The sequence below is a fragment of the Capra hircus genome, chromosome 6 (assembly GCF_001704415.2).
Source record: "Capra hircus breed San Clemente chromosome 6, ASM170441v1, whole genome shotgun sequence".
Classification (NCBI taxonomy): domain Eukaryota; kingdom Metazoa; phylum Chordata; class Mammalia; order Artiodactyla; family Bovidae; genus Capra; species Capra hircus.
Genome location: NC_030813.1, coordinates 115,945,752 through 115,969,209, shown reverse-complemented (window position 1 = coordinate 115,969,209; position 23,458 = coordinate 115,945,752). Strand labels below are relative to the sequence as shown.

The following is a 23,458-nucleotide window of genomic DNA, read 5'->3' as shown; positions in this document are numbered from 1 at the left end:
CCCAGCGGCTTTCACACACACACACACACACACACACACACACACACACACACACTTTACGAGTAATTATGTTTTAGGACTGCCTATTTGAAATGGTTTCTACAGACTTTTCGTAACTTGAAACAGCTAAAATAAGATGCTGGTGTGGACTGGAAAAAAAAAGTACAACTTGAAAGTTATGTTTTATTTGGTACACAAAACTGAGGACTTAAGTCCAGGACATAGCGTCTCAGCTAACCCTGAGACTGCTCTCGAGAGGCAAGGGAGAAGCCAGGATACACAGAAGTTTTGTAGCAGAGACTAGGTAGGTGGAACATCTGGTGACTCAGCGGCAGTCCGCCCGCAATGCAGGCGACCCGGAGGTCAGCTGGCCCTGATGGGAAGGGTGTGATGGACCCGCTGACCTCTCCCCCCAGGGGTCTGGGTGAAGGGGCAAGGCTGGAGGCTGTGGCCCAGAGGGCAGAGTTGGGGCGCTTGGGCCACAGGGCCTCTTTCCGGCGGGGCGAGGCAGACGGAAGGCAAGTCTGCGCCGAGAGGAGCTCTCCCCGACAGCAGCGCCCTCCCTCCGCGGGCCGCCCAGCCCGAGGTCCGGCCCGAGGCTGGCTGGAGCCTAAGGGCGCTCAGAACCGCCGCCCTCAGCACCCACCAGGCAGGGCCGACTCCCTTTCAGATGGGCGCCCACCGCCTGGAAGGGCACCTACCCTCGGGCCCCGGGGCTGCGCCCTGACGCTGGCCAGGGGCCCGCAGGCCGGCCGTGCGGCGCGCGCCCGCCCCCCTCCCTGGGGCCGCCAGGGCGGAGGCTCGGGCAGGACAAGCTGCCCCCGTGTCCCCAGCAGCTGGGGCAGCGCCAGGCCCGCGGCGGGGGGCTCGCGCGCACGCGCTGGACGGGCGCGGGCTGGACCGCAGCCGCCCCGGCTGGGCGAAGACTCCCGTCCAGGACAGCCTCGCGCCGAGCGGCGCGGGACCCGGGCCGCGGCCGCCCTCGGGGGCCCGTCCCGCGGGGAGGGGGCCGGGCCGCGCGGCCGCGCCCGCCGGCCACTCCACAGCCCGGAGTAGCAACGCCGCCGCCGCCGCCGCCGCCGCCGCCCGCCGGCCGCCCGCCCCCCCCCGCCGCCGCCGGCCGCGCGCCCACACCCGCATGACGTCATCTTCCGCGACCCGGGAGGCCCGGCCGCAGGCGCCGCCATGTTACCTTACGGCCGCCGCGGAGAGGACCTCGCGCCGCCACGAAGCTCCTCGTCGAGGCCCCGCCCTCCGGTGACGTCACGCGGCGCGCCGGGCGGGCGCCTTCATGTTTCCTTACGGACGCCAGCCTGAGGACCTCGCGCCTCGCCGAGGCCCCGCCCCGCCGGCAACGTCACCGCGGCGCGCCGGGCGGGCGCCGCCATGTTGGGGGTCCTCGCCGCGGGCGCGTAGGTGTCCTCATAAGATGCCGGCTCGGCGGCGCTCGGCTTTTTTCCCCCCAAGATGGCGTCCATGCGGGAGAGCGACACGGGCCTGTGGCTGCACAACAAGCTGGGGGCCACGGACGAGCTGTGGGCGCCGCCCAGCATCGCGTCCCTGCTCACGGCCGCCGTCATCGACAACATCCGCCTCTGCTTCCACGGCCTCTCGTCGGCCGTGAAGCTCAAGCTGCTGCTCGGGACGCTGCACCTCCCGCGCCGCACGGTGGACGAGGTGAGGCGGCCCCGGCCCTCGCGGCCCCTCGCGCGCCGCCGCCTCTGCCCTCCGCTCGCGGCCCTCGTGCCCCCGGCCCCCTGCTCGGCCCTCCGCGCGCTGGAGGCCTCGGGGCGCCGGCCTCGGGGCCCTCAGCGTCTGGGGCCTCCGCCCGGTGGGTCACCTGGCGCCCCGGGCTCTCGCCACACACTCGCGTTTTTCGCTTCTTTCTCCTCAGTGGGTCTGTCCTCGTTTTTTTTTCTCCTTAACGGTACGTTATGTCACTTTTTGCGCAAAATAAGGAGTTTCTCAAAGCGCTGAGGCGCTGTCCTCGTTTGCGCGCCCTCCAGCCCCGTCTCAGCGCCGCTCCCGCTCTCGTCGTCGGCGGTTTCCTGTCCCGTCGTGGACGGAGCGTCTAACGTGTCCGGTTCAGCGCAGTCGCTCGGTCGTGTCCGACTCTTGGCCACCCCGTGGGCTGCGGCACCCCAGGCCCCCGTGTCCATCGCCAACTCCGGGAGTTCACTCAGACTCCTGTCCATCGAGTCGGTGGCGCCATCCAGCCATCTCATCCCCTGTCGTCCCCTTCTCCTGCCTTCAGTCGTTCCCAGCACCAGGGTCTTTCCCAGTGAGTCACATCTTCGCGGTGCAGTTGGCCACAGTATCGGAGCTTCAGCATCTAACGTGCACAGGGGTGCAGCTGATCAGTTTACCAGCCGCACGGCAACCCGCCTGTCCTCACGCTGCTGAAGGAGCAGAAGGCGGCTCCGTCCGGAGCCTCCTTCCCCTCCGCCCGCTCCCTTGAGAGGGGACCGCTTCCCTGCTCTGCTTGGCGACGTGTCGGTTGGATGTGCCTTTTCCAGCCGTCCAGTTGGGTTTTCCCTGCTTTGAGCTGGACATCGCGGTGTGGTGTCGTGTGTTTTGTGTGAGGGGTGTGGGTGTGTCTGCCTGCTTCCGGTAACACCTTTGACAGATGCATCCGGCAGGCGGCCCCCGCCGTGGTTTAATGCTCGCTGCTGGATCGCATTCGGTTCCCTTAGTATGCGGCTTCCCGCGTTGGTTCACTGTTCTTTCAGTGAATTGTCTGTCCAAAAGTTGTTTTCCTCTTTGTGTTTTTTTTCGTTGTCTTGTAGGCGCTTTTAAAAGCTATAGTTTATCTATGTGTTGGTGCAGCAGGTAGCTGCTAGGATCTTGGTTCCCGTTCCTCCTGCGGTGGAAGCTTGGAGTGCTAACCACGACCCACAGGGAGTTCCCAGTTTGTAGGAGTATTTTTTTAAAATAAATTTTGTATAGTAATCTTTTTTTTCCACTTATTTATGTTACAAATGTCCTCCAGTTGTGTCTTGACTTAGCTTTCTTCGCCGAGTGTTTGGATCCCAGAAGCTCTTAGCTGTAACTAGGCAGCTGTACTCTTAGGATATGCTTGTTGGGGGATGCTCCGCGATGTCTGGTTGTGCCTTTCACTTCTGCAGAGCATTTCTCTGGTGCAGAGCCCTCCGGGAACCTGGCCTAGGGTGGGTGGAAGTTTGCACCTCCCCCCTCAACCTATTATTAACCATACTTGTCCTGAGTTCACGGCCAAACTTTAAGAAAAAGCCATTTGGGCTTAGGCCATTTTGCCATCTAAGCCTGGCCACAAAGTTTGCCCTTGAGCAGGTCTTAGTAATTAACAATCTTGAGAGAAGTGAGAGAAGGCAGGAGCAAAGGAAGAGCTCAGTCACGCAGTTGTGTCCGACTTTTTGGACCCCATGTGCAGCAGGCCAGGCTTCCCTGTCCCTCCCTGTCTCCCAGAGCTTGCTCAGACTCATCCAGCCATCTCCTCCTCTGTCGTCCCCTTCTCCTTCCGCCTTCAATCCTTCCCAGCATCAGGGTCTTTTCCAATGAGTCAGCTCTTCACATCAGGTGGCCAAAGTATTGGAGTTTCAGCTTCATCATCAATCTTTCCAATGAATATTCACGACTGATCTCCTTTAGGATGGACTGATTTGATCTCCTTGCAGTCCAAGGGACTCTCAAGAGTCTGCTCCAACACCACACTTCAAAACCATCAATTCTTTAGCACTCAGCCGCCTTTATGGTCCAACTCTCACATCCTCACATGACCACTGGAAAAACCATAGCCTTGGCTGTATGGACCTTTGTCAGCAAAATGATGTCTCTGCAGTCAGGAAGACATAGTTGCCATTAACCAGAGTCCTAGTTCTTCCCCAAGGGATATGCATAACAGTCTGATACCTGTCTTTGAGTTCTGCAAGAACTAAGACCCCCACCCAGGTAGAGGATGGAGTGATAATCTTGACTCCTGGGACTCAGTCAACTAAAGGTTGGACTCCCAACCGCCAAAAGCCCTTTCATGAATATGCAGGTCACCTCGCTCAGGGTAGCTTCCTCCTTACTTGCTGCAAGTAGTAAATCCCTCCTCCTCCCACCGTTTAGCTTGGTTGTGTCTTTTGGCTCAATGCCAACCAAGAGGTAAACCCAGTTTTGTTAACAGTTGTGGTAAGGGTAAACATAAATGAATATTGAATTTATCCAGTGTTTTTAATGTCTATTGACATATAGGTTCTCACATTTACGAAGTAGCATTAATTGCTAATCAACCTAGCTTCCCTGAGGTAAACCTAACTTGGTCATTTTATGTGTAGGACTGTGTCACAACATTCAGAAAACTAAGATCATGGCATCTGGTCCCATCCCTTCATGGGAAATAGATGGGGAAGCAGTGGCAGACTTTGTGTTTTGGGGCTCCAAAATCACAGCAGATGGTGATTGCCACCATGAAATTAAAAAACGCTTACTCCTTGGAAGGAGGGTTATGACCAACCTAGATAGCATAGTAAAAAGCAAAGACATTACTTTGCCAACAAAGGTCCGTCTAGTCAAGGCTATGGTTTTTCCTGTGGTCGTGTATGGATGTGAGTTGGACCGTGAAGAAAGCTGAGCACTGAAGAATTGATACTTTTGGACTGTGCTGTTGGAGAAGACTTTTGAGAGTCTCTTGGACTGCAAGGAGATCCAACTAGTCCATTCTAAAGGAGGTCAGTCCTGGGTGTTCTTGGGAAGGACTGATGCTAAAGCTGAAACTCCAATACTTTGGCCACCTCACGCGAAGAGTTGACTCATTGGAAAAGACTCTGATGCTGGAAGGGATTGGGGGCAGGAGGAGAAGAGGGAAACAGAGGTGAGATGGCTGGATGGACGTGAGTCTGAGTGAACTCCGGGAGTTGGTGATGGACAGGGAGGCCTGGCGTGCTGCGGTTCATGGGGTCGCAAAGAGTCGGACACGCCTGAGCGACTGCGCTGAACTGAACTGTGTCATCCTGGTGGCCTCCCAGGTGCTGCAGTGGTGGAGAATCTGCCTGCCAGTACGGGAGGCACGAGAGATGTGGGTTTGATTCCTGGGTTGGGCAGATCCCCTGGAGAAGGAAATGGCAACCCACGCCAGCGTTCTTGCCTGGAGAACCCCATGGGCAGGGGAGCCTGGCGGCCACGATCCACGGGGCTGCAAAGGGTCGGGCGTGACGGGCGCACGCGCAGTGCAGCTTGTCCTGGTGTTTTGCGTAGGTGTTTGTATCTGTGCTCATGGGTAAGAGTAACCTCTGGTCTTTCTTTTCCAGGCTGTTCGTTAGCTGCTGGTATTGAGTTTCTTCATAAACGCGGTGGTGATACGGCTTCTGTTTTCCTCTCTTTTAGAAGTTTTGTTTAATAGTGGGATTATTTCTTCCTAAATGTCTGGCAGAACTCAGTAATGAGCCAGCTGGGGCCCAGATTCTCCCTGTGGGAAGTGTTGGTGCTTGGCTTTGTGTTCTTCTTAACTTTTCTGGATTACTGTGTATTCCCTAGTGGTTTGGCAGTTCGTATTAAAGCTGCGGCTTTCTTAGCATGAAGTGGGTGGCGGCCCTCTCTCGTCTTTTTCTCGTCAGAGGCGTGCGCACTGCGGCTTCCTCCCCCTGGCTTCCCCCTGGATTCATCTCATCAGATGTTTGTCAGCCTCAGAAGACTGCCAAGCATCACCTTTTGACTTTGTCCATTGTTCTGTTATCTGTTCATTTTCTGTTCGCTAATCTTGGTTATTTCTTTATTTTTAAGACTTGTTCACTCACGCATGTTAACCTGGCTGTGGTGGGTCCTGTTGCCGCGCTCGGGCGTTTTCTGGCCGCGTGGCGAGGCGGCCCCCCTCCAGGGTGGCGCCCGCGCTCGCTGCAGGCCTTCCCTGTGTGGCCCACGGGTTTAGTCACCCCCAGCACGAGGGGCCTTCCGGGACGAGGAATCGAGCTGGTGTCCGCTGCAAGGTGGATTCTTAACCACTCGACCCCCAGAGGAGCCCATGTTCACTAATTCTTGTACTTTAATTACTTTCTTCCTTTATTTGGTATTTATGTTGTTCCTTTTCTGATCTCTTAATGTAGATATTGATCTCATTTTCCACCCATTTCCCTTTTCTAAAATATTCATATTGTCAGCTTTTTTTTCTCTCACGTCTTTAGCTGCGTCCTGCAAATGCTGAGAGTGTAATTACCCAGGCACACTTTTTGTCATGTCTATGATGATTTCCTCACTGACCTCTTTGTAATTTAAAATGTTTTTTAGTTTTTGTACATCAGAGGGAGAGAGGTTTTGCTTATGTTTCACTAGTAATTTCTGGCTGGGGTGAGTGCTTGTCAGAGAATATAGCCTGTATGATTCCAGTCATTTGAAATGAGATTTGCTTAATGGCGAAACATATGGTCGGTTTTTATAACCATGGCAAGTGAGTTTGGGGAGCATTTGTTTCCATCTAGTTTTGCCCAGTATATATCCAGGAGGTCAGATTTGGTGAATCATCTGTATCGATGGGCATGCGTATCTCTGTTCGGATCGTCCGTCTGTCTAGTGTCTACATTGCGAAGCTGCGTTGTTAGATGTGCACAAGTTCAGAGCTACGGCTGTTGCCTTGCGAGCTGAACCACAGACCTTTACGTAAAGGTCTCTAGCTGGTAGTGCTTTGTCTGTTTTTTTTGGTCCAGCATTGATATAAGTATACCAGCTTTCTTTAGTTGATTCTTCTGTAGTTTATTCTTGGATTTTGCCTATCATTACAAGAAATTATAATGAAAAATTTACTTAGCTATATTGAAAGAACTAGGCCTTTCTGGATAATTTACTTTTCTGAAAGGCATTTTTATTTATCTATTTAGCGTTAAACTTTTTATTCCCAAGCGTCCTGATTGACTTCGCTATCTTAGTTACTTTTCTTCCGTCAGTGAGGGTCGGACACCTTCGGGGATGGCTTTCTGCCGCTTTTTATGTGGGACCGCAGATAAAGGGGCGCCGGGTAGCTGGGCTGCGTGCGCTCCACCCGGACGGCGAAAGGGGGAGAGACGCTGGAGAGCCTCGTGTGCAGGTGGGGGAGGACGCTGCAGGGCTGGCCCAGAACTCGGCACTCAGAAAGCCAGGGTCACGGCGCCGGATCCCACCACTTCCTGACAGACAGGTGGGGAAACAGTGCAAACAGTGATAATTCTACTCTCTTGGGCTCCAAAATCACTGTGGACTATGATTGCAGTCATGAAATAAAAAGACACTTGCTCCTTGGAAGGAAAGCTGTGACAAACCTAGACAGTGTATTAAAAAGAAAAGACATCGCTTTGCCAACAAAGGTCCGTCTGGTCAAAGCTGTGGTTTTTCCAGTGGTCATGTATGGATGTGAGAGTCGGACTATAAAGAAAGCCGAGCGCCAAAGAACTGATGCTTTTGAACTGTGGCGCTGGAGAAGACTCTTGAGAGTCCCTTGGACTGCAAGGAGATCCAACCAGTCCATCCTAAAGGAAATCAGTCCTGAATATTCACTGGAAAGATTGATGCTGAAGCTCTAATACTTTGGCCGCTTGATGTGAAGAGCCAATTCACTGGAAAAGACTGATGCTAGGAAACACTGAAGGCAAAAGGAAGAAGGGGCGGCAGAGAGGAGACAGGTAAACAGCATCACCGACTCTGTGGACGTGGGTTTGAGCAAACTCTGGGACGTGGTGAGGGACAGGGAGGCCTGACGTGCTGCAGTCCTTGAGTTTGCCAAGAGTCAGACACTGAGCCACTGAACATCAGGTGTCCCGCGCCGGGTTAGGGTTCTCCAGAGAAACAGGACCGACATGACGCCCGTGTGCTGGGCGCTCACACGCAGCCGTGTCCAACTCCCTGCCGCCCCACAGACTGCAGCCCGCCAGGCTCCTCTGTCCGTGGGATTCTCCAGCAAGAGTCCTGGAGTGGGTTGCCGTGCCTCCCTCCAGGGGCTCCTCCCGACCCAGGGACTGAGCCCTGAGTCTCCCGCATCCCCTGCGCTGGAGGCAGACTCTTTACCAGGGGTCCATCAGGGAGGCCTTATGTGCACCTGTATATGCCATATAGAGGCGGGGAGAGAGGTCCCGGCTTTATTACCAGGAATTGGCTTACGACAGCCTCCTGGAAAGGCTCAGATCTGCAGCCAGCAAGTTCGAGACCCGTCTGAAAAACCAGCAGGCCAGAGAAGGGCCAGAATCTCAGCAAAGTCCCAGGGCTGGGAGAGATCAGTCTCAGCTCAGTAGTCAGGCTGGAGGAGTGCGATCTACTGGCCTGTCTGCTCCGTCCAGGCCTTCAGCTGATTGAATGTGGGGCAGCCACGCTGGGGAGGGCGGTCCACCTCACTCCCTGCAGCTCCCGGGTTGATCTGATGTAGGCGCACCCTCAGACACATCCAGAACAGCTTTGGACTCCTTGGCCCAGGCGTGTGAGCATAGACATTACACGCGGCGTCTGCTCCAGCTTGTGTTTCTTAATGAAATCTTCAAACCAGTTCACATGTTTTGTGATGTATCTATTTCTCTTTAAAGCTAAGTAAACCAAATAGGAAAAGGCATATGTCAAGGCTGCTTATTTAACTTATACGCAGAGGACATCATGAGAACGCTGGGCTGGAGGAAGCACAAGCTGGAATCAAGATTGCCAGGAGAAATATCAATAACCTCAGATATACAGATGACACCACCCTTATGGCAGAAAGTGAAGAAGAACTCAAAAGCCTCTTGATGAAAGTGAAAGAGGAGAGTGAAAAAGTTGGCTTAAAGCTCAACATTCAGAAAACTAACATCATGGCACTTGGTCCCATCACTTCATGGGAAATAGATGGGGAAACAGTGGAAACAGTGGCAGAATTTATTTTTTGGGGCTCCAAAATCACTGCAGATGGTGGCTGCAGCCATGAAATTAAAAGATGCTTACTTCTTGGAAGGAAAGTTATGACCAACCTAGATAGCATATTCAAAAGCAGAGACGTTACTTTGCCAACAAAGGTCCATCTAGTCAAGGCTATGGTTTTTCCAGTGGTCATGTATGGATGTGAGAGTTGGACTGTGAAGAAAGCTGAGCGCCAAAGAATTGATGCTTTTGCACTGTGGTGTTGGAGAAGACTCTTGAGAGTCCCTTGGACTGCAAGGAGATCCAACCAGTCCATCCTAAAGGAGATCAGTCCTGGGTGTTCATTGGAAGGACTGATGCTAAAGCTGAAACTCCAATACTTTGGCCACCTCATGGGAAGAGTTGACTCATTGGAAAAGACTGATGCCGGGAGGGATTGGGGGCAGGAGGAGAGGAGGACGACAGAGGATGAGATGGCTGGATAGCATCACCGACTCGATGGACATGAGTTTGGACCGCGTGCTGCGGTTCGTGAGGTTGCAAAGAGTCGGACACGACTGAGTGACTGGACTGAACTGAAACAAGAGTTCTTAACTAATACCAGGGAGGTAGGAAAGGTAGTTTGATGACCCAGAATTTTAAGTTTACTCACTGAGGGGGTTACAGAAGTGATTTAGGGCCCCTTCCTCTAAGGATTTTGGAATTGGTTCAGGAAGTCAGAAAGACTTCAGGAGACAGTGTCCATAGGTGTCTGGCTAACTGCCAAGTGTCAAAAAGCATAAACACTGACTTCGTGATGTTTTAGCTGTGTTTGAAAGGGCTTTGAGGAAACGAGATGCTTCTACTAATAAAACCCGGGATGGCTCTTGTCTGAGACCTTATCATTGCCACCATAGGAGGTTTGAGGGAGAGTTCTAGGGATGACTGAGATAACGCTTTAAATCGTAAAGCTATCTGGCTTGCGAGACTTCCGTGGGATCCCTGTAATCCCTGACGGGGTCAGCTGTGGTTCATCACCTGGGAGACCAGGCCAGGCGCCCGGTGAAGGAGAGACTGTTCTGCCCACATGCACGCCGCCGCTGACTGCAGCCAGGACGTGTTTTGGTGAAGACGTTTTGTAAAAGGGATCCTCCAGAGTCCGTTGGGCTTCCTGAAATTGCGCTGGTGTTTCCCCCGATGGTCGGGAGCAGGTGTCTCTCCTGACCTGGCCGGTTGCCTGGGGCCTGTCATTGCTGTGGCCGCAGTCGGCGGTGAGGCCCCTCCGTGTCCTCTGCGGCCGCGTGGATATTTCCGGACGGCTCCTTCCTCTCTTGGGATCTGGGCAGCCTCTGGGTTTCCCGTCTCTTCCTTCTCTTATTGTTAAGCTGATTTACTGCCCAAAATAAGTAAGGTAGAAAGCTTTTTCTAACTTCACTTTCCGATTCCCCTCCGTGGTCTAGCCGCTCTCACTTCTCTCTCACCCCGTCCCTAGCCCCGCTCCCCCTACAGGCAGCGGTCTTCCCTGCTCTTCTTGTGCGGACGCTTTTAGAAACTGATCGTGCAAAGTCTGTTGGGCTTCCTGAAATTACGTCTTGCAACATGTGTGTGATTTTCAGGGACTTTCCACTCTAAGCGCAATCAACATAAACGTGGTTTTGATCTGGCTTTCACTCGGCAGCAGCATTTCAGACCCACATGTGTGTGATGTGTGTGAGCAGCTCGTAACTCCCTGCTGACAGTGTCCTGGGGGGACATGTTTCTGTGTGTGCGCTGTGGCCAATCTCTAGAGGCAGCTCCTGGGGCGGACGGCCAGGTTCGGTGGTGGAAACCGCTGGACTGCTTTCTGAGGCATTTGTCTCATTCATTTCACTGTCCCGCTTGGAGCGTGCAGGCCGTGAGTAGATTTCCGATTCGGTTTTTCTGTCAGCCCTAACAGTGTTGGGCATGTCTGGTAGGGTGTTCAAACTGAAGGGAGGTGGCATATACTTTTAATTGACTTAAATTATATTGTCTTCTATAGCTCGATCAGCTTTTCTGCGCAAAACCTATTTTTAATATTCATCCACGTTGCTGTTCATCTAACCCAGGGGTTGACAAACTGAGGCCTGTGACTTGTTTTCTGTGCGATCTTTGAACAGAGACTGTTCTGAACCTTATTAAAGGGTTGGTTAAAAAAGGCAGCAGAGCCTGGGTGGCCCCAAGGCCTCATGCAGTCCCTGTCTGGCCCTTGGCGGGAAAGCGAGTGACCCCGACCTGCCCAGCTGGCCCACTGTCGCCGCTGTGCGTCACCCTCCAGCCCAGATGGTGACAGGCTGCGGCCCGGGGCTCCTTAGTTACCGCGCACGCCTGGCTGCAGTCTGCCCGCCGTGGGGTGAGGTGAGTTTGCCGCAGAGGCGGCGAGGCGCGCTGGGCTCGAGCTGCCCTCACGCTGCCCCTACCCGGCTGTGAACACGTGCCTGCCACTGGAAAGCCGCTGGCGGGAGGCGCCGCCTCGTGTTGTTTGCTGGCCTCTGATCTGTCTGGGGCCTCTGGCCGCGTGTGCCGCCTTCTCAGGCGTCTGGTCTGTTCGTTGCCCCTCAGTAACGCCTGCCCGTGTTTCTGCCATCCTTTGTGGATCTGCGGGGGCTCTCTGTGCATTGTGAGGTTAAACGCAGCTGGCTTTGGATGTCACAAATCTGCCGTCTTGCTGCCGCCCACTACACTTCCCGTCTGCTCATCACTTAGGCACCCAGTGGCACACCCGGGGGCTCGCGGCTTGTGCTTCTGAAGCCCTGGGAGAAGTCGGCCCGTGTGCCCTTTCTCTCCACGCTGCGTCCACAGTCCCGTGAGACGCCCTGGCGCGTCCGGCTGGGCCTCAGGCCGGGTCAGCCCTGTGCTCCGCTCTGGGGCCCGGTCCCCGCTGGGTGCCTGCCTGAAGCTGGCCCCTCTTCTCTCCTGGGTCTGCGGTGCCGCGTGGGTCTGTGCGTTCCGGGCAGCCCGTGCCGGTCGGCCCTCGGGGCGTGAACCCCCTGCCTCATCCCTCCTCCGTCTCCCCGCCCGAGCCGCGGTCAAGCCTGGTCACTGGGAGAGCGTGGCTGGCAGCAGGCTTCCCGCCGATGGCGGCTTCATCTGAAGGCCTGGGCTGCGAGAACAGGACACCTTAGGCTTGCTGACTTAGGCAGCCCTCGTCCTGGGTGCTGGGACGCCTCCCTCGATGAGCCGGCCCTCTGGGCTGGGCGCTCGATTTCCCGGAGGGCCCTCCTCCTCGCGCGCTGTGGCCGTGAGCGGGGCTCCGTTAGAAGGACGCTGAGCCGCTCAGGACGGCAGTGTCATGGGGAGCGTGCAGTTTGTAACTGGGCTCTTGGGTCTTTAGCCTCCTTCTTTCTTCCCCCCTTACTGCCCAGCCGCCTCCTGCGGCCGCGCTGTTCTGCTGGGGCTGCCCTCGGGCCCACAGCAGGGTGCAGTGCCACAGCTCTGAGGGCCCCTCCTGACCGCTGGGCCAGGGATGGCCTCGCCCCCGGCCGTGCCTGGCTCCCCCGCGGAGGCCGCACGCCGCCCACCCTCCGCGTGTGTGTCTGTCCAGACGGTCTTTTCACGAGGATGCTGGTTGTGCCGGACCGAAGCCCTCTCCAGTGAGCTCACTGTAACGTGGCCTCCGTCACGGCCCTGTCTGCGAGTGAGGTCGGATTCCGAGGTCCTGTCAGGACTCCAGTAAAGCTTTTGGGGGGCCCGGTCAGCCCGTAGCAGCAGCTCTTGTGGATACAGGTGCCGTCTCCGTGAATGCGGTGCTCGCCCGGAGCTGCCTCTGAGACCCGGTGCCCTGTCCTGCATGCCACGTGGCCCAGGGCCTGAGGAAGGGGCTTGGCGCCTGCCGGGCGGGCGAGCTGCGCAGACGCGCGTTCCGGTGGGGCCGTCTTGGTGTCTCGGTGCCCCTTCCACACTGCAGTCTCCTGCCCAGGACCTTCCTTACTGCCTGACCCCCTGTCCGTCCGCCTGGGGGATCTCAGCGGGCGTGAGTTCCCTCAGGTGTGCTGGGCGACTAGAGGGCGTGCCCTTTTCCGCCTGGGTTCTGCTTTTATTGTTTTGTAGCTGTTGTGCAGCGTTGGTGTCAGTGCCCGGCGTGGAGCCCGGAGACTCACACGCAGCGCTGCTTCTTCAGGTTCTGTCCCCGGTACGTCATTAACAAAACGCCGAGTCTAGTTCCCTGTGCTGTGGGGTAGATCTTGCTGGTTCTCTGTCTCATAGATAATAGTGTGTGTGTTGTAATCCCAGACCCCTAGTTCACGCCTCCCCCTTTGCTCGGGCCAAGTTTGTTTTCTGTGTCTCTGTTTTGTGTGTAAGTTCACTTGTATATTTTTCTTTAGATTCGCCACGCAGGTGACATCATGTTTCTCTTTCCCGTCTGACGTACTCAGGTCGCCTAGTGTGGGACCTAGCTTCACCCGTATTGTTGCAGACGGCGTGATGTCTGCACTCCCTTGTGTGTGCACGCCGCCGCCTCTTTACCCGCGCCTCTGCTGATGGACACTGAGGCGGCTGCCACGCCCTGGCTGCCGCGAACGGGAAGCTGCACGCGTGACGGTTTTCTCTGGATCTGCGCCCAGGAGTGGGAGTGCAGGGTCACGTGGTAGCTCTGTCTTCAGGCCTTAAGGCGCCTCCGTACTGTTCTCCGCAGTGGCTGCACCGAGGCACATTCCCACCAGCACTGCAGGAGGGAGGGTTCCCTTCTCTCCACACCCTCTCCAGCGCTCACCTGCTGACAGGCGTCTTGACGGCCATTCTGGCTGGTGCGAGGCGCTGCCTCGGTGCAGTCCTGATCCGCATTCCTCTGACACTTGGTGTGTCCAGCGTCTTTTCACGTGCCTTTGGCCGTCCATAGGGAGGCCTGGCGCGCTGCAGTCCGTGGGGCCACAAAGAGCTGGACAGGACTGAGCAACCGGACTGAACTGATGTCTTTGGAGAAGTGTCTACTTTGACCTGGCTTTTACCAGGTCTTTAATTTTTATTTTTTTTGAGCCATACGAGCTGCTCGTACACTTTGGAGGTTAATCCTGTGTCGGTTGCATCCTTTTCAAGCATTTTCTCCCACTTTACAGGTGGTCTGCTGTTCCCTCTGCTGAGTAAGAGCTTCTGACTGGGTCCCGTCGGTTCGTTTTTGTTTCCATCCGTCTCGGGAGATGAATCCAAAAATATATTGCTGTGATTTATGTCAAAGAGTGTTCTGCCTCCAGGAACTTTCTAGTGTCCAGTCTTACCTTTAGCCCTTTAATCCAGAGGATGAGTTCTTAGAGACAATAGTCGCTCAGGGAAGAAGCGCGTTGGTCATAAGCTGGTGAGCGTCACTGAAGTGAGCTTGGTAGAGGGGATTCCCTGGTGGTCCAGAGTAGGAGCCACGCTTTCCCTGCCGAGGGCGTGGGGTCCAGCCTCGCTTCTGACCCATGTGTGGCCCCCTGCGCCCTGGGAAGTACTCGGGCTCCTGCCCGACGCAGCCCCACTTGCCAAGGCCTCTGGAGAGCGCGGAGCTGCTGCTCGCCCCGTCTTCCGGCCGTGGCCCTCGGGGGCTGGACGTGGGCCTGTGCCGCCAGCCCTTCACCATCCCGCCCCGCCCGCCCTCACAGGGAACTGTCTCCTTCTGCATTTATTTTACACTTCTTTTATGTTGAATGAGGGCGAGTAGCCTTTGCATTTTTAAGAGTTTTAAATCATTTTTCTACTGGTAAAATTTTAAAAATTGGCATGTAGAATCAGTCTCCTTGTTTGCTCTTCATGTGTAGTAGAGACATCTGTGCGGTGTAACACGAGTGTGTGTGTGTGTGCGATTGCCTGTGATAGGAGCTGCAGATTCTTTTCCCACCCAGCGTGACATTTCTCGTGATTTCTTTTATGGGATTTGGATTTTCTGTGTGATGCTTCATAGGAAAAATACTGAAGCGGTCAGCTTCAAGCTCTTGCCTTCTGCGGCTCCTCAGTTTGGAGTCGTAACTCCAGAGGACTTGCTCTCACCAGTCACACAGGAGAGAGACCTCTGTGGTCCTCCCAGGGCCTTTATGTCTCATTTCTCAAATTGCAGTCCGATTGCCTTGGAGTTTATCTGGGAATGAAGTGAGAGGTGAAGGGCATGTTTGATCTCATGGGGCACTTATGATACCTGGCAGCAGCGGCCTTTCTTGCGTTATCTTCTTTCACAACTTCTCACCTTTATTGCTTTTCTCATAGAAAGTTAGAATCAGATGATAGTTTTGTGAAGAAATATTTCTGCAGCTTGAGTGGGGTCCCCTGGACTTAGAGGTTACCGAAGGACACCACCCATCCTGACGGCACCGGGGGCACCACGCACTTCGTCCCTGTCGTCCACTCAGGCCCTGGGGGCTCCTGGTCACTGGAGGGCGTCCTTAGAGATCACGTGATGCCTTGAGTTGGTTCCTTGGTATGGTCTCTTCATTGCTTTTGTTGCTTCCTGTCGTCTTGCTGTGTCTAGACTCATTTCTCTGCTTTATCTCCTCATTTGGTCGAGTTTGAAAATTCTTGGCACTGTAAGTGGTCAGAGACGCTGTGTGCCCGGTGGAGGCATGTCTCGTGGAGGCGCGTCCCGCAGGGCGTATCTCGTGGAGGCGCGTCCCGCGGACGCTGGCGCTCCCGCCCCTTCTCTTTCCGCGTGACTCTGGCTGCCCCTCTGCTGCTTCCTCCCTGACGGTGACTCTGCTGGACTGAAGCAGGCGCTTTCGGGCCGTGCCTCTTCCAGGAGCTCCGTGTCGGGGGGGCCGGGCCGAGGACTGTCCCTGCCGGCTTCTCCTCCACAGAGCCCAGTCCTGTCACCCAGAACTGACACCTGGGCACGTGACGCCCAGCCAGGGTGGGGACACGCCGCCTTCAGGCAGGAGCCTAGGTGTACCGCCAGCTTTGGGGACGGCTGCGGGCTCTGGCTCAGCTGCGGCCCCCTGTTCTTTGCTCATACAGTTTTCAGACTGAGATACTCAGGTTAGATCCACTCTTGAAATGCATAGACCAGTGGTTTGGGTACCTCACAATGCTATCTGAGACCAGAACAGTTGTGTCGCCCGGAGGAGGCGACCCCGAGCTCGCCAGCAGTCTGTGCCTGCGCCACCTCCAGCCCAGGGACTGCCGTGCGCCTCCTGCGCCTGCTGGGCGAGCTGTCCTGGTGTGTGACCCGCGAGGCGTGCGCGCTCGAGTGTGGCTGCTCGAACAGAGCTCTCATGGCTCACCCGTGCCGCCATGCGTGCCCTTTAGTTGCCAGCCCAGCGTCCCCTTGTGTGGGTGAAGTTTCCATCAGATGATGGCCTTGGCATTGCTGCTGCTCTGGGGGTGTTAGGAATGCGGTTTGGGAGGACGGGCGTCTCCAGTCTCCGGGTCTGTGCCCTCGCGCCCCGTGGGGTCTGTCTTTTTCTTTAATTTTGGTTTTGCCTCACGGCTTGTGGGATCTTGGTTCCCTGGGCAAGGGCCGAACCGGCCCCCCGCAGTCAGAGCGTGGCATCCTTGCGGGAGGCCTCCAGGGGGCCCGTGTTGGTCTTCTCAAGGAGTGGCCAGGTGGTTCTCCGAATGCTGCACCGTGTGCCTGGCGCGGGGCAGCCGCCCTGCCGTCTGCCTGCCTGGGTTTTGCAGTCCTGACGGTGCCCTGGGCCCAGCCTGCCTGTGGAGCCCCTGGTGAGCCGGGGTGTGAGTCGGGGTGTTCTTGTTCTGCGTTTTCTATAAATTCAGTTTGTCGCGGACACGTTCGTACTGTCTGACTCATCCTAGTGAGTGACACAAGCGTTTACTGTTTCATCCCTTTTGTCTTTAACGGAGGAAAGAGTGAAGCTCAGCTAAAGCAAGGGGGGCGGGTAGTAGACGCCTAACAGCCCCCACCACAAGCGTTAAATTAAAAGGACGTTCACTGTTCAGTCACACTTTGAGAGAACACGTTTCTGGGTATTTCAGGGTACAGCCCTTCAGAGCTGGGCCAGCTGGCCCTCGACCCTGCACGCAGCCAGCAGGAGGGACCCGGTGTCAGGCACCAAGGCCGGGCCTCGCGCTCTGAGCCCCGGATACCGGCAGGCGGCCAGGCGTGCTAGATGGGGGCTGCGCCCAGGTGGGAGGGCCCCCTGTTGCCGAGGGCCGTGCTGAAGGGTTCAGTCTGCGGGGTGGGGCGAGTCCGGCTCCGTCTGGGCCCCAAGCTGCAGGGGTGGTCTGGGGAGGTGGCTGGGGCCTCAGCCGACGCGGCCACAGCCCAGGCCCCCGTCACCGGGGCCTCGGGAGGGCGGCCTCCCTGGGCGCTGCTCCGTCCCAGGAGCCCAGGTGTGGCCTCGGCCCGGGCCTCCTGGCAGCCCTTGCCCGCGCCCTGCCCACCAGGACCTCCCTCTGCCGCCCGCCCTGGCCAGCTCCCACACCCGCCGCCCCGTCTGCAGGCTCCTGTTCTGTCTGCCGAGTGCTGGGAGGCCCCTTTGAGGCTGGCCCCTCGGCAGCCCCAGGAGCCCGCAGGTCTGACGCAGGCCCGGGTGTGAGAAGGCGAGGCGCCCAGAGACCCGGCTCGGCGCCCGCCCTCAGACCCGCGCGGGCAGCCCGGGGTGGGCCCAGACTCTGTGCTCTCTCGCAGATGAAGGGCGCGCTCACGGAGATCATCCAGCTTGCCACCCTGGACTCGGACCCCTGGGTGCTCATGGTGGCCGACATCCTGAAGTCCTTTCCCGACACCGGGGCTCTCAACCTGGATCTGGAGGAGCAGAACCCCAACGTCCAAGACATCCTAGGAGAGCTCAGGGAGAAGGGTAGGTCTGGCGTGCGGTCTGCGGTGGAGGGGGCCTGCCTGACAGCGCTCCTGGAGGGACTGTCGGGTCCCCCCCACCCCTGGCTCAGGCGCTGTGGTGACCTGTCCTCGCCCCGCACGCCCCTCCCCTCAGCTCCGGGCGGGCTGTACCCTAGAGCCTGGGTGCTCCTGGCACCAGCTGGCTGCTCCTGAGATCGTGCAGGAACACCCACAACGCATCTGTTCAGAACACGAGCCCCAAACCCCCTTAGGAACTGCTTGCGCCTGGGCAGGAGAACGCATGCGGGCGGGAGGCCTGTCCCCCCAAGCCCTCTAGTTTTCAGAACTAGCACCGCAGCCCTGGAGAGGCGGGCCTTGTCCCCCGGGGCTGCTGCAGGGCCGGCGGCCTGGGCATCCGGGGCAGCTGCCCGTGCCTGCTCCCGGCCCTGAGGTAGCCGCTCCCACTCTGCAGGCTTGCACTTGGTCAGTAGCCGCCCACAGACCCGTAGCTGCCCCGGAGCACCAGAGCCCACACTGGGGTGTCTGTGTTCCTGGGACTAGCTCGTCCAGGGTCCCGGCAGGTCCAGGCCCTCCTGGGTGGGCTCTCAGGTGGGAGGGGCCCGCTCTGTCTGCAGCCCTGGGGAGATTCGGAGTGCTCCCCTGGGGACAGGAGCGTGGGATTGTCTGCTTTCTGCTTTCCCCAGGCCTTGCTCTTGAGCTCTCGCCCCCAGCTTACACACGGGCCACGACACGGGCCTGGGTGCCGCTCCGGGGGCCCAGGGTCCAGCGGGGCCCAGGGGTACCCCCCGACGGGGTGGGCGGGGGGAGACCCAGGGCGGCTGTGGGCACCCCCTGCTTGCTCTGGGCGTGCACGGAGCGCCGTCCAGACAGCCATGAGGACGCCAGCTGTGCTGGGCCAGGGGCTCTGGCCTTCAAGCCGCTCCCGGGGGGTTCCGTTGCCCTTGGGCCCAGGTTGGGGGCCCTGACTGCTGGGGAGGGCAAGCGTGCGGTCAGCAGGTCCTTGTTCTCTGTTTTGAGCTCCAAGCAGAAGCTCCACGAACATAAATAGGAAATCGTGCCTCCACATTGGCTGTGGAGGTGGCGCCTGCGTGCGGAGGTGCGCCTCGTGACACGCTGGCTCTCCGAGCAGTGAACGAGTGTGAGGCGTCCGCCATGCTTCCGCTGGAGTGCCAGTACCTGAACAAAAACGCCCTGACGACACTGGCGGGCCCCCTCACGCCCCCGGTGAAGCACTTTCAGCTGAAACGGAAGCCGAAGAGCGCCACGCTGAGGGCCGAGCTGCTGCAGAAGTGTGAGTGCCGGGCCTCTGTCTGCCCGGGGCTGGGGCGCCCGGGGCTGGGGGGGGCTGGGGCGCCCAGGGCTGGGGGCGCCCGGGGCCTCTGTCCGCCGGGGCTGGGGCGCCCTGCGCAGCCGGGCCTGGGAGGTCCTGCCGGCTTCGGGAGACTGGCTGCCGGCAGCCGTGCCTTTTGTCCCACGTCAGTAGTTTTTATTCTGAGGTTCCCTTAAGGTTTTATGGCACCTAATTATCTTTTAAAGACGGTGTTCTACGTAGTTTTTATTAGAAATTCATTGATTGCTGTGCTAAACTGTATGTTCTAAAAATCTCCTGTAGAAACTTGCGAGTTTTCAGGTGAAAGTATTTATAATCTTTGTTCCAAAAATGATGTCTGAACCGACCGAGTCACACAGGTGATGAGACAGCTACTCCCTTGACTGTTCTGGAGTTGCAAATGGCCTGAATTTGACTATAAAGATGTTTGGTCATTTTCTTAAATGTTTCCTTAAGTAGCAGCTATAAAACCTACGTAGAAGGTGCTTGTTGGGAAAGAGGCTAGGATATTGGTTCCTTTGACCGATAGCAGACTTCATTTTAAGTGGTTCTGGTATTGATGTCGACAAGTGTGTAAGTGGCCTGTTTTCAAACAATCAGATAAAGCACTGCCACCGTGGTTCCCCTGGACAGCATCGGGCCCGCAGTGCTCTCAGCCTTGCGGAGCTGAGGCCTCGGCCTCCGCCACCGGCCGGTGCTGACACCCCCTTCCAGGGAGGAGCCCCCACTGTCCGCTCCCTTGTGAGCCCTCGGTCAGAGGCGCCGCCTGGGGAGCGCCGACACAGCCCTTGTCTTCCAGCCACCGAGACGGCCCAACAGCTCAAGAGGAGTGCGGGCGTGCCCTTCCACGCCAAAGGCCGGGGGCTGCTCCGCAAGATGGACACCACGAGTAAGGCCGCCACCCGGGGCGGGGGTCTGGGAAGGCACGGGCGTCTGCAGCCAACAGGGCCCTGCCGTGTGGACTGGGGGGCTCTTCCGCCCCTCCGAGGAGGGACCCGGCTGGCCCGGGACGGTCCGGCTTCTCCGTGTGAAGCTCTGCCGGCCCCTTGGCCTCCCCGGGCGCTGTCCGCCCGGCCCCGCCCGGGGCTTGCCCACAGGCCGGGGTCGGAGAGGGCAGTAGCCGTGCCCGCCCCGCCCCGCCGCCCCGTCCTCTTCCGGACTTGCCGCGCCCTCCTCTCCAGCCTGGGCTGGGTCTGACCTCCACGGGGGCTCCGGGGCTCCCTGCTGCCCGCCGGGCCTGCTGAGGACCGCGAGCGCTGGTGTCCGCTGACGGGTGCTGGGCTGGGCCTGGTGGAGGGAGTGGGGGCCTGCGGAAGGCACCGTCCCTCGCGCATCGGGGACCCCGCGGGGGGTAGGGGTGGTGCTGGTGCAGCTGGGACGGCCCCACCCTGGGGTCTGCACGCCCCCTGCCCTCGCTGAGACCTAGGACTGGAGGCGCGGAGGAGGGTGCGGGGACTCGCCGGGCAGCGCCCAAGGCCCTTGACTGCCGCCCCCACCCACTCCCGCAGCCCCGCTAAAAGGCATCCCGAAGCAGGCGCCCTTCAGGAGCCCCACTGCCCCCAGTGTCTTCAGCCCCGCCGGGAACCGCACGCCCATCCCGCCGTCCAGGACGCCCCTGCGGAAGGAGAGGGGCGTGAAGGTGGGCACAGGCCCCGCATGGCCCCGGGCCGGCCTGGTGCGCCTTCGCCAAGGCTGAGGGGCTTCTGTCTGTCTGCAGCTCCTGGACATCTCCGAGCTGGATGTGGTTGGTGCCGGCCGGGAGGCCAAGAGGCGCAGGAGGGCCCTGGGTGCGTACTCGGCCACCTGTGCCCACGGGCGGCCTCGTCTCCCGAGACCAGCCAGGCTGCCCCTTGAGGTGGCCGTGTCTTTGGGGGCCCGTCGCCCCGGCTGAGGGCACTGAGGCCATGCTCTGCCCGCAGACACGGAGGCGGTGGAGAAGCCCGCCAAGGAGGAGACGGTCGTGGAGAACGCCACCCCCGACTACGCGGCCGGCCTGGTGTCCACGCAGGTAGGGCTGCGGGCCCTGGGTGGCAGAGTGGGTGCCCCTGTCCTAGCGTTAGCTGCTGGGGCGTGTCCACGGGGACACACGCGTTACGTGTTGTACGTGGACACACGCAGGATGGGGGCCTAGGGGGCCCTGGTGTGGACACGGGCCCAGAGCGGGGGGCTCCTCGGCGTCCCCTGGGCCCCGCGGGACGGCAGTCAGCGTCGCAGAAGGGCGTCCCGGCGCCAAGGCCTCTGCTGTGGGGCCGTGCAGGCGGGCGCCAGGCGCCCCCATGTCCGTCAGTCTCCTCTGGGGAGCGCTGCAGAGCTGTGTGTGCTCATGGTCTTGAAAGGACTGGGTTTTCCTTTTATCACATGCTTGTGGTAAGAAAAGCATCGTTGGAGTCTTTCCTCAAAGGTGGCTCGTTTGCGGGGGGGGGCGGGGGGTCCCTGACCAGACGGGACCGCCTGGCCAGGCCCCCAGCCCACGGGGCTGCTCCAGGCTGGGGGTCTGGCCCTGAGGGGTCAGAGCCCAGGGCTCTTCTGGGAGCAACATGGCCTCTGTCTTCCAGAAACTCGGGTCTCTGAACAGCGAGCCTGCTCTGCCCTCCACGAGCTACCTGCCGGCGACGCCCAGCGTGGTCCCGGCCTCGTCCTACGTCCCCAGCTCCGAGACACCGCCAGGTGAGCGGCCCGCCGCCCTTCCCCAGGACCTGCGGCTCGCCTTGGGGGCAGGAGGCCGGGCCGGGCCGTGCACCAGAGCGCGTCCACTTCTCGTTCGGGCTGGACGCAGAGCGGGGGATCTCGGGCCTCAGTAGACTCCGCTCTGTTCGCAGCCCCGTCTTCACGGGACGCCAGCCTGCAAGCCAGCCGCCCCCCCGAGGAGCCCGGCGCTCCGAGCCCAGCGCTCCCGGCGCAGTTCAAGCAGCGGGCGCCCCTGTACAACAGTGGGCCCAGCCCCGCGGCGCCCCCACCCGCCGCGCCCCCCTCGCCCCTGACGCCCACCACGCCCCCAGCCGCCGCTCCTGCTGCCCAGACGCCTCCGGTGGCCATGGTGGCCCCCCAGGCCCAGCAGCCCCCAGCCCAGCAGCAGCCCAAGAAGAACCTGTCGCTCACGGTAGGTGGGGGGGGCTGGGGTGCACGGTAGGTGGGGGGCTGGGGTGCACGGTAGGTGGGGGGGGCTGGGGTGCTGGCGGCGCCCGGGGAGGGGGCACCCAGCGCCTACACCAGCCTCCCCGCAGAGGGAGCAGATGTTCGCGGCGCAGGAGATGTTCAAGACGGCCAACAAGGTCACGAGGCCCGAAAAGGCGCTCATCCTGGGCTTCATGGCGGGCTCCCGAGGTGGGTCCTGGGCGGGGCCTGGCCCGGGGGGGCGGGGCCGGGTGGGTCTGGGGCGGTGGGGGCGGGGCCGGGTGGGTCTGGGGTGGGGCGGGGCCTGGCCCGGGGGCGGGGCCGGGTGGGTCTGGGGTGGGGCGGGGCCTGGCCCGGCGGGGGCGGGGCGGGGGGCCCGGGGTGGGCCCTGTGGCCCTGGTCCCCGCCCAGCGGCCCCCGCCCGCCCCCACAGAAAACCCGTGCCAGGAGCAGGGCGACGTGATCCAGATCAAGCTGAGCGAGCACACGGAAGACCTGCCCAAGTCGGACGGCCAGGGCAGCACCACCATGCTGGTGGACACGGTCTTCGAGATGAACTACGCCACCGGCCAGTGGACGCGCTTCAAGAAGTACAAGCCCATGGCCAACGTGTCCTAGGGCCGCTGGGCACGTCCCCGCCCACTTACGCTTTAGATCCGGTTTCTCTGGGGCGTCCTGGACTTGTTTTCTAAATTTTAATATGGGTCCTTTTTGTGTGATTTAAGACACTTTTGGATTCAGTATTACATTTTTGAATGTTAAACTTAGCCAAAAAAAGTTGTAACTTCTTAATCTTGGCAACAGTTCCGCCTGTTAGACTTGGACCTTTTCTTAGTTTTTCTTAAATCCCGCTGACCTGGAGGGCTTTCCTGCTAGGGCAGCACGGGCCCCACCCGCACAGTTGAGGGACCAAAGGTGGCGCCCACGGTGGTTGAGAGTGGGGTGGGGCCGGCCCGGGGCCCCGGGGTGGGCCGCGCTCACACCCACAGGTTTTGTATTTGCCTTTTGTACAGTTGTGAGCATTTAAGACCAGTCCTTGGGTACCTGTTTTCATTGTAAAAACTACCTAATTAAAGTTTAGCTTTTCTAAAGAAAAACCCCCAGAGCTGCTTCCAGCCAGCTCGACCTTTCTGCGCGGGGGGGTCACTCTGGACGACGGGGGTGGGGGGCACACCAGAGGCTGTGAGTCCAGGGGGCCTTGGGGCTGAGGCTGGCGAAGCCGCCTCTTCTGACTGCCACGTTTGTGGGGGCGGGGCAGAAGCAGAGCTCCTCACCCACCCCAGACCACTTCCAGGGCCACGGTGGCCTCTCCCCAGACGTCAGGAGGGTGTCAGATGCTCAGAGCAATGGATGGTTCCGGGACGGGGCGGGACGGCCCAGAGTCTGGGCTTAGCACCTCTGCTTCTGCAGAAGGGGGTGCGGCTTCATCCTGGAGGAAACTAGGACCACGTGTGCAGCAAGCCCCCGCTCCCCCCCCCCCGCCCAAAAAAATT

At 59.1% G+C, this 23,458-nt stretch overlaps 1 protein-coding gene across 1 annotated transcript; it reads left to right on the top strand.

The window, feature by feature from the left end:
* Nucleotides 1,141–23,055, top strand: NELFA (negative elongation factor complex member A). The gene is given in 12 exon segments (XM_018049819.1): nt 1,141–1,453; nt 1,456–1,677; nt 17,351–17,522; nt 18,651–18,812; nt 19,651–19,740; nt 20,360–20,490; nt 20,569–20,638; nt 20,771–20,859; nt 21,407–21,518; nt 21,671–21,951; nt 22,076–22,175; nt 22,399–23,055. Coding segments are annotated over 12 exon segments (1,776 nt in total). The 5' UTR covers nt 1,141–1,291; the 3' UTR covers nt 22,584–23,055.